The sequence below is a fragment of the Zeus faber genome (assembly GCF_960531495.2).
Source record: "Zeus faber genome assembly, chromosome: 11".
NCBI lineage: Eukaryota > Metazoa > Chordata > Actinopteri > Zeiformes > Zeidae > Zeus > Zeus faber.
This window is the reverse complement of record NC_137205.1, coordinates 25,333,429-25,349,267: the sequence shown is the minus strand read 5'-3', so window position 1 is coordinate 25,349,267 and position 15,839 is coordinate 25,333,429. Positions and strand designations below refer to the sequence as shown.

The 15,839-nt window shown below is 44.4% G+C and overlaps 2 protein-coding genes across 2 annotated transcripts in view; one reads left to right on the top strand and one right to left on the bottom strand.

The window, feature by feature from the left end:
• Positions 1–1,985, bottom strand: part of mgrn1b (mahogunin, ring finger 1b) — a 9,166-nt gene extending 7,181 nt beyond the window's left edge. The window contains 5 exon segments of the mRNA XM_080008835.1: positions 22–63; positions 66–77; positions 81–170; positions 791–909; positions 1,667–1,985. Coding sequence (XP_079864961.1) covers positions 22–63; positions 66–77; positions 81–170; positions 791–909; positions 1,667–1,754 — 351 coding nt within the window. The 5' untranslated portion in view covers positions 1,755–1,985.
• Positions 1,986–9,677: 7,692 nt separating this feature from the next.
• cdip1 (cell death-inducing p53 target 1) lies at positions 9,678–15,837 on the top strand. The gene is made up of 6 exons (XM_080009076.1): positions 9,678–9,778; positions 11,152–11,202; positions 12,089–12,230; positions 12,458–12,601; positions 12,701–12,977; positions 14,036–15,837. Exons 3-6 carry the CDS (start codon positions 12,146–12,148, stop codon positions 14,145–14,147), a joined length of 618 nt encoding a protein of 205 aa, XP_079865202.1. The 5' UTR covers positions 9,678–9,778; positions 11,152–11,202; positions 12,089–12,145; the 3' UTR covers positions 14,148–15,837.
• The last annotated feature ends 2 nt before the right edge of the window (positions 15,838–15,839 follow it).

Here is a 15,839-nt window from a genome sequence, read left to right as displayed (position 1 = left end):
AACGGGCTCGGTGAGGATTACGCCGTCGCAGCGGAAGCGCCATTTGATGGAATAACGCGCCGGTCAAAAGCACCGCCTCACCTAACCAAGCGCAGCGAGTCCTTCCTGATGTTGACCAGACTCCTGAGGGTTTTCACGGGCTCGTGGGGAGCAGGGGTCACATATGGAAACTGAGAGAGGGGATCAGTTTATTTAAAAATAAACAGACTTCTATTTAAATGAGACACTGAAAGGGATCTGCAGGCGGCCAAGAAAACATCCCCAAAGATGCGGAAAACGAGCGTCTGGTTAATATTTGAGGGTAGAAACAGAAGAAGAAGAAACAGTCTTTATTTATCACGCAACACACCACACTACAACACATGCTTGCACACACACACACATGCACACGCTTTGATGGTGGCCGGTGAAATGGATTCTCTGCTTTTGACCCATCCTTGGCTTGTCCTTCCTCCGGGGGCACAGCCAGGAGCAGTGGGCAGCGTACGTGGACGCGCCCGGGGACCAGGTGATAAGTGTCCATCGCTGGTCAGACGATGATGGGTGCATGTTTTTGAGGGGGGTCCTTACTGATGCGAGGTGGAGGAAACCCCATGTGAGCACGGGGAGAACATGCAAACTCCACACAGAAAGGCTCCTATTTGGGAGATAACCCGCCCGGAGCATGGTGCCAACAGCGCCCCAGGCGGGAATCGAACCCAGGACCTTCTTGCTGTGAGGCAGCAGTGCAATGCACTGCGCCACCGTGCCACAAAAGGAGGAGGATTTGTGAGCGAAACATCATTTTCACCTGCACAGGCCTGTTTCCAAGGAAGTTGAGATCCATGTTTTCCCCGAAAAGGTAGCCTTCTGGATGCGGCGTGTCGAATTTCTCCCCTCCCATGAAGAAGTGGCTGGCAAAATAATTACCTGCGGACAGAGGAGGAATCATTTCGGACAAAGGTGACATAGACAAGATGTACCCAGAGCAGACTGTACCAATTTGGTATTTTCTGGAACGAGACGACGACGGTACATAGAGTGGTTTCAAAGGTCTTTGGACACTGGTACTTCTAGTAGAACCCTCTGGTTTAATATTTCCCCCATAACAAATCAAGAAAAGGTTAAACTACTGGCTGCCGAAATGTTAATCCATACCATAACAATGTTTTGGTTTTGGTTTTTTCTTTAATGGTGAGCTCCAGAATTTGAAGAGCCGCGCGAAATCGCTACAGTCAATAGAAAAATGTATGTGTTCATTCTGATCCATTCGAATAATCGATTATTCGACCAGGAAAATGTTAGTTTTGCACATCCTTAGTATGGATGTACATACATACATACATACACATATATATATATATATATATATATACACACATACATACATACATACATACATACATACATATATATATATATATATATATATATATATATATATATATATATATATATATATACATACAAGAACTTGATCCGTGGTAGGAATTGGGGACGCTATCTATCTATGTATCCAAATAAAAGTCTATCTATCCCAAAATAACCTATCTAGCCATCGATCTTACACTTAATAGTCAAGATTTCCAGCTGTTCTACAAGCGAGGTGCGAGCCGTGTTAGCTTAAAAAAACCAAAATACCATGAGTACCATTCTTTTGAAGCCACACATCTTTCCGAACACTCACCCGATTTGGGAGGGAAGCGGTAGGCCGAGTTGGCCTGGATGTCGATGTCCTCCACCCCGGCGATCCGGCGGCTCAGCACGGAGCCCATCTTCCCCTCTGCGATGCTAACAGCTAACTAGCTGGCCGAGCGGCTAACGGAGGCTCGCACCTCGGGCGTCAGGGAGTTCGGCCCCGGTCGGCGACGTCTGCAGTGTACACGGCTACCGGGGCAGCGGTGGTGTCCACTACCGGTGACGGTGTTAATTGATCATCCTCACCGTCGCTTCTCGACTTGTTTTGGTGACGGGAGACGCTGATGGAGGCTGTTGTTTTGCCAAGGTTGAGCTGACGGAGCGAGGGGGCGATCTGATTGGCTGATTGGAAACCACTGTGCGTTAGCGCCATCACGAGGTAAGGAGTGGAATACAAATACATACATAGACAGATAGATAGACAGACAGACAGACAGATAGATAGATAGATAGATAGACAGATAGATAGACAGATAGATAGATAGATAGATAGACAGATAGACAGATAGATAGATAGATAGATAGATAGATAGATAGATAGATAGATAGATAGATAGATAGATAGACAGATAGACAGATAGACAGATAGATAGATAGATAGATAGATAGACAGATAGACAGATAGACAGATAGATAGATAGATAGATAGATAGACAGATAGACAGATAGATAGATAGACAGATAGACAGATAGACAGATAGACAGATAGATAGATAGATAGATAGATAGATAGATAGACAGATAGATAGATAGATAGATAGATAGACAGATAGATAGATAGATAGATAGATAGACAGATAGACAGATAGACAGATAGACAGATAGATAGATAGACAGATAGACAGATAGATAGATAGATAGACAGATAGACAGATAGACAGATAGATAGATAGACAGATAGACAGATAGACAGATAGACAGATAGATAGATAGATAGATAGATAGACAGATAGATAGATAGATAGATAGATAGATAGATAGACAGATAGACAGATAGACAGATAGATAGATAGACAGATAGACAGATAGACAGATAGATAGATAGATAGATAGATAGATAGATAGATAGACAGATAGACAGATAGACAGATAGATAGATAGATAGATAGATAGACAGATAGATAGATAGATAGATAGACAGATAGATAGATAGACAGATAGACAGATAGATAGATAGACAGATAGATAGACAGATAGACAGATAGACAGATAGACAGATAGATAGATAGATAGATAGACAGATAGATAGACAGATAGACAGATAGACAGACAGATAGATAGATAGATAGATAGATAGACAGATAGATAGATAGATAGATAGATAGATAGATAGACAGATAGATAGACAGATAGACAGATAGACAGATAGACAGACAGACAGACAGATAGACAGACAGACAGATAGATAGATAGACAGATAGACAGATAGATAGATAGACAGATAGACAGATAGACAGATAGATAGATAGATAGACAGATAGATAGACAGATAGACAGATAGACAGATAGACAGATAGACAGATAGACAGATAGATAGATAGACAGATAGACAGATAGATAGATAGATAGATAGACAGATAGATAGATAGACAGATAGACAGATAGATAGATAGATAGATAGACAGATAGACAGATAGACAGATAGACAGATAGATAGATAGATAGATAGATAGATAGATAGATAGATAGATAGACAGACAGACAGACAGATAGATAGACAGACAGATAGATAGATAGATAGATTTAAATAAATACAGCTGCACGGGGTCCAGGTTAGTCGCAGCAATAGGGAATGTGAAGGTTGCTATGCGGTTGCATTGTTTAACACAAACAGTGCCGACCGACATTCACTGTCCATGCGAGCGATCCCCCAAATATGGCGGCTTGCTCCAGCAATGTGAGCTTCACATTCCCTGTTGCGACAATGTGAAAACAATCCAAAAAAGCCTAAATAAACGATAACCAATGTACTGCTACACAACGTAAACTGAGGGGCGGGAGATGACCAACATAACAGGCCTGGGGACAACCGACACAAATGGCAGTTTGCCGAGTTCCCGTCACTTCCTGCTGTCTCTCGTCTCGCCCCGATACAATTTTTGGAGCGCCTTCTCAACTTTCGATTGTGTGGGCAAGCGCGCACATCCTTTGGTAAACACACAACCTTTGCGCGACGCCGCCGACCTCCGCGCAGATCGGTGCAGACCCTGCAGGTAGCAACCAACGCGCACCGATGGAGATTAGAGCGCATTGCATCACACACCGCGTCTTGTGTGAACGCCCCTTTCAGAGTCATACCCTGCACATGCGCTGTATACCAAACTGGACGATCATGTCACGAAGCGCTCTGCTCCGCTATTTACGGTTCCTTCATTCAGAAAAAACGTTTTTTTTTTCCCTTCCTCCTACAAATATAGTCTGATGTCCATCCAACTTGGACCACAGCATGTCTGGACTGCCCCGCATACTGATTGACTGGTTTTTGAGACTGGTTTTGTGTCGGTGGGTTCCACGGTTTCTGAGCAGCAGGCACTTTCGACTGGGGAATGGGTTGGATTATAATAAAAATCCGAACAAAAATAATAAGGCTCCCGCCCGTACCCTACGGCGATCAAATATCAATTAACACGACATCCACAATGTAATAATTGCAGCTTTGGAGTATTATATTGTTATTACATTATATTATTAAAATTATTATATTGTTTATCAAGGATCACATATGTATTCTCATATACTACATCCATCCCATCGCATTTTGAGTCTTAGTGCTGTGCCTTGTGTCTTGTGTGCCAATCTTCTTGACTGGTAGAGAAGGTAAATCACCCGATGGTCTCTGTAAAACTACAAACCATTTGAAGGTTTCAGGGATGGAGAAAGGCTGGCGGCAGGCTGACGATCAATACAGAATCTACTGGTTTGTCCTTGAGCGGTAGAAAAACCTTGAACAAGAACCTGACTGGAAGGGCCGTTCGTCCCTTACAATAAAGAATTTTCCTTTTTGGAGTTAGTAGAGATTGTTATGCTCCTTTTCACTAAGTTAATATCTGGTCCCTGAGGTCCCCAAAAACATGCTTTTAAAGTTTTTTGCTGAAAAAACCACTCCGATTATGCATTCGAGCCATTCTAACATGCGTCCAGTCCACCCTGTCTGAAAACACCCTGGCTGTTTGAGTGGGAGGAGCCACCCTCCCGAGGCCCCTAATTCTGTGAGCCAATGGCGTTCGAGCAAAGGGTCCGGGTTCCGTGAGCCAACCGGCGTTTGAAAATGGCTTCCAGGTTTCGTTGTATTTACTCCGTAACGTTCACTGATTTCACCTTATCAGTACACCAAAATCTGTTTCTGGACAAATTTGAGGCGAGAAATAAGCCGGAGAGGCGCGCAGCATGGAGCACCAGGGGATACCGCGGGGCTTGGGGCTTTTTTGCTTCATTCAATGACGGAAACGTCGTGAAAAAAATTCGAATAAATACATCTCTTGTTTTGTTTGGAGAAAGGCGGAGCGGATCGCACGCCGCAGCCTACATTACAGGCAACCTACCGTGGACACACACACACCTACACACACACACACACACACACACACACACACACACACACACACACAGAAAGAAACACACAGCAGATACTTACATTTCCAATCGTCTGCAGTTGGTATTTATTTGTCTTTTGTTTAAAAGATTTGTGCTGGTCTCTGCAGCCAACAGAGCACTTCCCATAATTAGTTCTTAGCTTCGATGCTAGCGGTTCCAGTCGTGCGCCAGCCGTGGGTGGAGATGCTCAGATGGGGGGCGGTTTCGAATTCAAATGACTCCCTCAGTGACGTGTAGAAGGGCAGCAAATGCGAACGGCTCACTTTAGGACATGTTTTCTGAAACAGGCAGCTCACAATAAGCTGACTGGTTTGTCTTTTTTCACAGGTTGTGTGTTAGATGACTCACCAGAGACCAAAATGTACGTGCACAAGCTCTGAAAAAGTGAGTTTTGCATAATAGGTCTCATCATGAACAACAAACAGTGGTCCGGGCGTCCATTTTCCAAGGATCAGCTGCTTTGAGAGCGTCATCTCAACTTTTTAGTCATTTGCAATGCATTTCCGTTTGAAATGCATTGCAGCCTGTCGCTTTGCTGCGCATGTACGCCGGCGGTGTGACCCTACCGTGACCAGTATAAAATCCACTGGGGGTTCTTGGCCGGTAGTGATAGTTGGGCAATTCCATGACCAGTAAGTGGACCATTTCTGGATCTCAAAGCACCTTAAAGCTTGGTGGATTCCTGGCCGGGAGTGAAACCAGTAACCTGTTGGTTATCAGGTAGTGAGACATTTGTGAGTCTCTGACCAGAACAAAATCCACCGTTGGGCTCTTTACTGGTAGAAGAGTTTATAGCTATTCCCTGAGAATCACGTGTGGGTCCCTGTACAGTTGAAAATCCATCGGTGGGTTTTCTGGTTTTTGAGGAGGTTGGTGCCAGTAGCCCGACCTTTACGGATCGCCTGTAGCCTAAACTTTTACCGAGACCTGCCTGCCAGAGCAAATGAAACATGAGCTACAGATTGGTCTGGTTCCCAGGCTAGATCACACAACATATTTCGAGAAATGTCTGACAGAAGAAACATTCCCAACTGAGATGATTTAAGTGGGTAGTCAAAATAGTCTGCAACATAAGTGAACTCATTATAGACAACATAATGCCCCATAATGCAACATAATCCCCCTTAATCAAAATTATATTTCCATCCAAACGGATTCCGTCTTTTCATTTAATGCAGTTGTCACCAGTGGAGACCTTGATGCAGAAGCTGGGTAGATACGTTTCCTTAAATTCATTAACTGGACACTTGTGACATGTTGTCAGAACTCAAGCGTTCCAATTCTGACATTCGTCTTACAACTTGTGCAACAGGAAATTGTGGGGACCTAAACATTTTTTTTGGTTTCACCTCAAGACGTTTCAAAAAGGAAACCCCGAGATACTTACCCAAGGAACCGTGCCGTTTCACAGGGTTAACATCATCACTTAGATGTGTGAGGCCATGTACATTGTACACAAAGTTATGTTTTCCACAAAGCTGTCCAAAATGCGTGAGATAAGATATGATGATAAGAAGAAGAAGAAGAAGAAGAAGAAGAAGAAGAAGAAGAAGAAGAAGAATCTTTATTCGTCACATGACACACCGCACTACAACACATGTATATATATTAAAAAAAAAAAAAAACCAAGCCAAAAGCCAAAAAGATAAGATAAGATAAGATCAGATAAGATAAGATAAACCTTTAATAGTCCCCCAACGGGGACATTTGCACAGTTACAGCAGCAAAAAATGACAGCAGAAAATAGAGAGCATCAAAAAAGAGTTGTAGTAACTAAAAGTAAGTAAGAATACAAGCCCCCAGTAACGTTTTAGCACAGTCAACCATTTGAACAGATCGGGAAGGACTGGCGAGGATTGAACGAGGATTGCAACGGAGAAAAGCATGAAATGACTGTACACTTGTTCAGACAAAACATCATACAGCGCAACTGGACCAGTATACAGCAGGAACTGTCTGAATTTGGTCGCCTTCCATCTATGTCTTTCTACAACAGCCCTAGGCTTTCTTGCAAAGAGCTGTTTGTCCTTTGAACATGAAGCCAGATTGTAATGTTTTAACTTTGTGTACTAAATCCTGTAGATACTCCATCAGCGAATTTGGTTTGCACATTCCACCAAAAAGAGCAACCAGACAGGGTTTCTTAATGTTGAATCCTTGCAACAACATGTATGTGACAAATAATCTCTTGAACTTGAACTTGAACTTGAACAATCCCAAAATGGGCACACAGCGGCACAGAAGAACTCTTGAAAAGAGGAAGCCCATCAAAGTTAAGTTGCAATCTCAAAGTCTCTCCATTCGGGAGCTTTGTCCAAATTTTTCCCACGGGTGCCAAATAGTGAGCTCAGAATGCCAAAGTAAAAAAAAAAGTGCCACCAGCAGCTTTTTCCAAATCTGTGGTTTCTTTTGGTACTGAGGAGGGTCCTAGCGTCTTTTGGTAAATTTGGATGATGGAACCTCACCGAATTCAAGAGCCCAATCCACCGAGGAGCCCTCATGATCTGGTGGACCATCATTATCATCCTCATCATCATCATCATCATCACCGACATCATCTTCACCATCATCGCCATCATCACCATCATCATCATCATCATCATCATCATCATCATCTCATTTAATAACTCCTTCAGTATTCATACATTTCGGATCCTCAATGTCCTGAATGTCCTCACTAATCCCTCTGTCGACGGCAACACCTTCTACAGAACATGGCGACGGTTGCCGGGCAGATCTCACAAACTGTTCCCTCCGCCTCCAGTAGTTTCTGCACATACCGACACGACTTTCTAGCCACGGCTGCTCGCCGCTTCATTGCGGCATAGCGGCCCCGCTCAGATGTTAGCTGTGAAAGCTTTAAAAGGACACAGGCATATTCCGAATTATTGCAGTGAAGCTTGTGAAACTGGTGAATTTTTAATCCCTGTTTTTAGTCGTGTCAATCTGGCTTGATAAACAACCACTTGATATTTATACACACATGGAGCAGTACCCGTCACGGTTCAACTGGGAACAACTGGTGTTGGATGAAACGATGAAAGTAAAGAATCAACACTAACCCACTTGTAATTTCACCACTTACGTAGTTAAGTAGAAAAGCTCATGTTAAAAACATTGAGATATCAATGTAGAACAAGTGTGCCGTAGAACAATAATACTCACTAAGCTCGCCCTGGTTAAGCTCCCCCTGGTTAACTGTTAACTGCTAACCCGACTTGTCAGACTAGCACTTGTTCTATCGGTTGGAAATAGGGAGGGGCGGAATGGCTGTGATGACCTTCAAGGGAAAAAAGGCCCCTTTTTTTCCTTTTTCCACCCGCACATTATAATACTACTACTACTACCAGTAATAATAATAAAAATGGATTTAATTTCTATGTGGATTGCCTCATAATCATGTTGCAAATAGCTCTCTCATGATCTATTTCAAGGTGCAGTGTGTGGAATTTGCGGAACGGACTTGGCAGAAATTAAATACAATATTCATTCATTCAAGTACGTTTTACGGGGTGTATAACCCCGTGAGAATAAAAATAATAATTTATTGTTACACTAATGTTGTTGTTACACTAATCTCTGTCGCAATGTAGCTTGAATGTTATTCTCCCTTGTAAGTCGCTTTGGATAAAAGCGTCTGCTAAATGACTAAATGTAAATGTAATGTAAATGTAAATAACAATCGTTGTGTTTTCGCGAGAGTGAGCTGTTTTTTTTTTTTTTTTTTAAATCTGCATAGGGAGCGGGTACGCTGCACGGAGGCCGCCAGGTTGCGCCGCCATTGTTTCTTCTACAGTGGCCCACAACGGACAAACCCAACACTGGCTCGAGAGACGGCCCTTTGCGTTTCCCGCGCCCACCGTGTTGCGCCCACGTTCGGTTGGCTGCGAGCTGCATCGTCACCGCTAGGTGTCGCTACAGCCCACACACTGCACCTTTAACCGCAGGTGTGACGCTGCGTTCAAGTCAAATGGGAATTCCGCATTTGCCGACGCCTTGGCCGCGTTCACGCTGTTTGACGGGTTCGCCGAAAACACACTGCTTTATTCTGTAAACTATCGTCACACGTCTATCTTAAAAGAAACCAAACCAAACCCAAATCATTACATTTACACGTTATCACTTTATCATTACAGTAATTTCTTATTTTCTTGCTTCTGGTGCTCTTTGAAGTGGTGGAGTATATATCACACTTTATATATTACATTTGCGTGTTACTTTACTGCGTTTGCCGTGACTCTCGGGCTGTTGTGGGCTGTTCCCCGGTGTTGCCGCCACCCGGCGCCAGACCACCGAACAGCCCGAGCTGCAGGTTCCGGGGCATTTCCACGTTTGGGAGCCCGGAATTCCCCGTCCTCCCGTGTGACGCGAAGGCAGCATAAGCCCCTTTCGGCGGATGTTTACTCCTGCAGAAAGCTCTAGCAGCAGCCAGGCTTAGCGGGGCTAGCGCCGCACCAAACAACTTTGAGGCGGACAGCGGTCTGGCTACGGGCGGCTTAGCGAGCAGGTAAACCCGTTAGTTAGTTTTTTTTTAATTCATAAACATGTTAAATCGTCTCCGCTGGGCGAATGATACGGAAAATCGCCAGCACACCGGTCCGTCAGGTACATCGATGCCGGAGTGGCCAAGCTGTTAGCAAGCTGACGCTCCGGCTAGCTGCGGGCTAGCCGGGTTAGCCGCCTGTTCCCGCTCGGCTAACGACAGGGACCGTGCTTAGTAGCCGCCGAACGCCACCATTACGTAAGTGATGTGTGTGTATTTGTGACCGTAGCGCCGAGTTCGATCCTTTTGGTGTTAAAATAGAAAACGTCAGCGAGCTAAAGAGCCAGCGTTAGCCTGTAGGTGAGCAGTGGATGTGGCGAGAGTTATAATGGGACGAGCTGGAAAGTCCTTCATGGTCCGGATTCGGTGTTATCATGATCGAGTATCGCTACGTAAGAGTCCGTAGACCTGGAAAACATAATAACCTGCTGTAATAACAATAATTATCATAACAATAATTATCACGATGGTGTGCTGGGATGAGTAACACGACTGAATCATAGTCGATGCTCCGTGGATGGTGTGACACCGGAACGTGTGACCTGTCACATTCTGTACTGGACACGTCTTTGTCAACGCGTTTCAAAAGGTTCGATACCAGGTCATTGACCAACTTTACTGCTTACTCCAGCAAGTCACATTTTGACAAGGCTTTGCTTAAAAACAAAAAAAAATAACGGCGGCTATTCGTGTCTAGTGGCTGGTTTCCATCGAATAATTCCACACGCATGTCAGCGTAAGATCACACTTTATGAATCAACGAGGGGAATGCAGGTGTCACAGCTGAGTCAAGAAAGAGATTAGAACTGAAAGGATTAAAACATAATAATTCCCTTCATACCCGCTTGAAAAAAACTTTATAATGCACGTTCCATTGTGTTGCACATTTCGATCCGCTGTATGGATGAGAACAGAATAAAATCGTAAAAGTTTGGCTGGTAAAATGGATTAAGAGCAAATTTAAAAGCACGTCAGATCGCAAAGTTCTGTGGGTTAAATCAGGGCTTTGCGGCCGGAGGTGGCAGGCGGAGGTTAGTTTGGGTGAAGGAGACCAGGACGTAATAAAGCATCTGGTACCTTTTTTGTTTTTCGGCCTTGGGGCCATTACATTCACCACTTCCCCAACCTGTATTTCATTCTCTGCTTGTTTAACACGTATTCCCACATTAGGTTTCTTCTTGGCGACAGCTGAGAGCACTGACACAAGAAAAAAGTTGTTATCCTTTATTTCAAAATGTCAAGCACTCAAAAAAACCCATCAAATATTCTTATCTTTGGGGGACATTAGTTAAATCTAGTTACTTTATAATTGATTTGCAATATTTTTACCATTACAGATTGTTACAGCCAGACTCCTCGGGAGGGAAATTTCCCCCTGACGTTCTCAGGTGGGTGTTTGTTTTACTTACTCACACACACACACACACACACACACACACACACACACACACACAAACTTTTTTTTGAGCCACACACACGCAAAATACATCAAAACAACAGCTGAAGATTTTCTCTATTTTGACACACATTCGTGACTTTCCCACAGTCCTGTCTGGCCGATAAAACCTAGAGATTTTCACCAAAGGGGTTTCTTAAAAAAGGTCCTGGAAGGAAATCCATCCATTGTGACGTCAAAACCGCTACAAGGCAAATAAATCTCTCGAATCTTGAATCGAACTCCAGCCGTGGATCTGCGTGTAAACATTTTAGGGGAATTCCCCACGAGGCTTCTTCACTGTTTCGTAGCTTTTACATGAACACACCAACGGCCACACGTGGGTGGGCACACTTTGACCATTTCTCCAAGAATGGTTTCGTCTTGTACTTGTTTTACCCAAGAAAAAATATGAACTGCATAGAATAATAAATAGATATTAGCGTATGTTGTCATTGAATCATTCATGAAAAAGAAATTAATAAAAAGTAAAGAGGTAGTAAAGATTTTGCTCTTTGATGGTTTCCTGTTGTCGCTTGATTTGGCGCCCTCTAGTGGCGTGGCCTGGCAAGAGAAACTTACATCGTGTTAAGAATTTCCACACATTGACACATTTCAGAAAGCAGTGACGCCTGAAACAGACTTGCGCGCTGCGTTTGTTCTCGTACTCACGTCGGGGAATGTTTCAGCACTGATGTGAATCGCAGCGCGTTTCCTTGGTAAAAAACGGGGATGGAACTACCGAGGGGAGGGGGAGCAAAAAAAAAGGTAATATCGGTGGAATATGTTTTGACTTGAGCGGCACGAGGCTCACGGTGGTGTTCCTCTGTTCTTCCCAGAGCTGTGGGTGAGCTCCATCTGGAACCCTCCTCCCTCCATTCAGAGAGCCTTCCAGCATGTCCAGTGATCCTCCTCCTCCGTACCCCGGCGGCCCCAGCGCCCCGCTCATCGAGGAGAAGAACGGACAGCCCGTCCTCTCCGGTGAGTCCCATCTCTTCTCTGCCTCAAGCTTTTATTTAGTTGAACTTTTGAAAATGAGAGGATAGAAACCATTGCTCCTCAGGCAGCAGCGGGTAAATTTGCCGTTGTTAACCTGGTAAAACTCTCAGCCAGCAAATGTGTTTTGGTTCACTTTATTTTAATGATTTCTCAAATTGTTTGGGAAACAACCTTCACGTCATTTTGCCTTAAAACGTTGTTTTGAACAGCTCCGGTGAGGACAGGCCCGCCGCAGGGGCAGCCCCTACCCCCAGACTATGGACCCCCGCCGTACGAGGCCTCGCAGCCGGGGTTCCTGCCCCCCCACGTTCCTGGGGAAGGACCCATGCCCATGCCCATGCCCATGCCACAAGGTGCCGCCGGCTTTCTGCTTATTATGTCATCCTGAATTACATTCCATTTTAGGTTTTCCCATTTTTAAGACGCCCCGTTGTGTCTTTGTTCCCGTGCAGGGGGCTTCTACCCACCGCCCCCAGGTCACTATGCTCACCCCATGCCGGGACAGATGGGACCGGGTCCCAGTCACTTTGGCCAGATGGGGGGCCACACGGCAACGGTTTTGGCGCCCCCTGGAGCCGCCACTACCGTCACCGTCCTGCAGGGGGAGATGTTTCAGTCCTCGCCGGTGCAGACAGTGTGTCCACACTGCCAGCAGGCCATCATCACACGCATTTCCCACGATGTCGGCCTCATGAACACACTCTTCTGCTTATTCTGCTTCTTCGTGGGGTAAGAGGATCTGATAACTCGGATATAAAAATAATTGTATTCCTTTTTTTTTATTTTTTTTACATAGAGACGAGGGGTGTGCGGTGGGGTTAGTCTCGGCCTGAATGAGGAGAACATTTTTAAAAAGTGCGTTCATTTGGTCAGTGTATGTAGAGATATGAATTATTCGACAGTACTCGGACCTCCTCCTGTCTGCACTTGGTCCAAATATCACATAGTGGTGTTATTTATCGGCTCCCTGCTGTATTGTAGAAGAAAGAAGAAGAAACAGTCTTTAATCGTCACACGACACTCCACAACACATGCTTGCACACACACACACATGCACATGCTTGATGGTGGCCGGTGAAATGGCTCCTCTGCTTTTGACCCATCCTGGCTTGTCCTTCCTCCGGGGGCACAGCCAGGAGCAGTGGGCAGCGTACGTGGACGCGCCCGGGGACCAGGTGATAAGTGTCCATCGCTGGTCAGACGATGATGGGTGCATGTTTTTGAGGGGGGTCCTTACTGACGTGAGGTGGAGGAAACCCCATGTGAACACGGGGAGAACATGCAAACTCCACACAGAAAGGCTCCTGTTTTGGAAGATAACCCGCCGGAGCACGGTGCCAACAGCGCCCCAGGCGGGAATCGAACCCAGGACCTTCTTGCTGTGAGGCAGCAGTGCAATGCACTGCGCCACCGTGCCACGTAGTGAACGCGTACTGCGTTGTGTCGGTACAATGTGGTGATAAAGTGCCTGTTGTGTCACGACGCTGCCAGGGGAGACAGTCCTGCAAATAAATCTGTGTATTACTGTTGGATTGCTTCTATAACTATGATGTAAAGTTTATTCATGGGAATCAGATAAATGTAATATCTATAATGTAATTGTGATGGATGTGAGGGTTTTTTTTTTTATTAATGAATTCATTAATTTCATTTTATTTTATTTTAAGATGAAGGCATAGAGACATGCGTTTGGTGAGGAGAGCGTTTCATTTCCACGTCTCGTGTAACGTTTTAATCAGAAGTCCCTCGTTTCAGTTTTCAACTTCCCGTTTGTTCCCGCCCCACAGGTGCGACCTGGGCTGTTGCCTGATCCCCTGTCTGATCGACGACCTGAAGGACGTGACGCACACCTGCCCGTACTGTAAGGGCTACATCTACACATACAAGCGTGTGTGCTAACTACGAGCGACGCGCGCCGCAGAGACATGTATATGCACACATAAACTCCACAGCTCCCCCCGCTGGTAACGACAGGCATTTCCCTCTCTTCCTAGCTGTGTGTCGTGTTCTTAAGTTCATCCCTCCTTTTAACAGTAGGTGCAATTTTTATTATGGGTTCATCTCGTCTTTGTTGTGTATATAGCTCTCTCTTAGCACTACACGGTAACGTATAAACCTGTTGTCCCATTATTCAAATCTTAACTGGACTGAAGGATATCGCAGGCACTGTAGACATACGCATGGATGAATAGCTAACAAGACACGTCCTGTGCAATAGAAAAATAAAATAAAATCATTGGTAAAATATGCATTTTTAAGGAGAGGGAGTTTAGGGTTTTCACTTGGGGGAAAGCTGTGAAAATTGTCACTTTATTTACTCAAATGTGTCTGTGAGTCTCGCTGAGAAGCGGATGAATCGAAGTTAACATTTTGCAGGGTCAGTATATTTGTTTTATTTATTTTATCCATTATTTTAACATTTTATTTTTTGAGATCTGTGAAGATTGTGTCCGTGTCTTATATTATTTATGTTCTAATTCACCTAGTCTTTCCTATACGATGAATGTCAGTATGTTACGCAGCCATTGGTATGTCCTGATAAAAGGATTTTTACCTGCTTACTCAGAAACGGTCAGGATATGCTACTCACAACTAATTTTTTTTTCTTTTAATCGCGTGAGCTTCAGTCGTTGAGATTTATTTTTTCGGATAGTGTTACACTATCACTACACACTACTACACCCCCTTTGTTCCACGGTTATGTTATTTGATTTCTGCTTTCAGTTGAAGGTGTTTGCCATACCCATTGGATAGAATTTTAAGTTCATAAGACAAGAGACAGATCAACCATGTGCTGTGTCTTTGAAAAATGACCTTGGGATTGTTTAACGAGCGATGTGAGTTCTATGGAATTGAAATGCGATGGAGGTGGAATCAAAATACGGTGACTCTGATGAGCAGAATGGGTTTTTAATCTGTAGCGGCACGGCTGCATGTCACTGCAGCGCAGTTTCTGCCCGTTTCGCCTGCTGGGTGCCGCGCCCCGCTGCCCTGTTTGTACCGACACCATGAAGCCCATCTCTCAAGTGGTGATTGTGTTGCCTGGAGAGGGAGTGCATGAAAACGTAGAAGGGCAAACTGGGGACACGCAGTTTGTAAGGCCTCCACAAAACAACATCTACTGTGTTTACGATGAATGTTTGATAACAATAAGAGTGCAGGTTATTGTCCGGACTGCAACTACTGTAGTAGCTATTCAAACGGACCTATGAGATAGGGGCAGGCTTTGACAAATACATTTTGATTACCTGCAAGATAACTGCATTCCCTTTGACCAGCCCGTAAGGTTTGCCCATTACTAATGAAATGCAGAATACTTCTGCATGAATGATACATTTGAATTGATCTTTTTTCACTGGCTGGTCCCTGACTTTCGTGTGACTTTAGAATACTAAACAAAAATGTGACTCGAGGCTAACTGTAGGCTAAGATTACATTGTACTTATAAATATAAAGTACTGTATGCTATTGTTGTGGATAGCACTGGTATGCATTGCTCTCTCAATGTCTGTGATGTGTATATGTAAAGCAAGATACATTTGTCTGCTACAGGTAATATTTTATCAATAAAAATCAGAACATGATCAAATG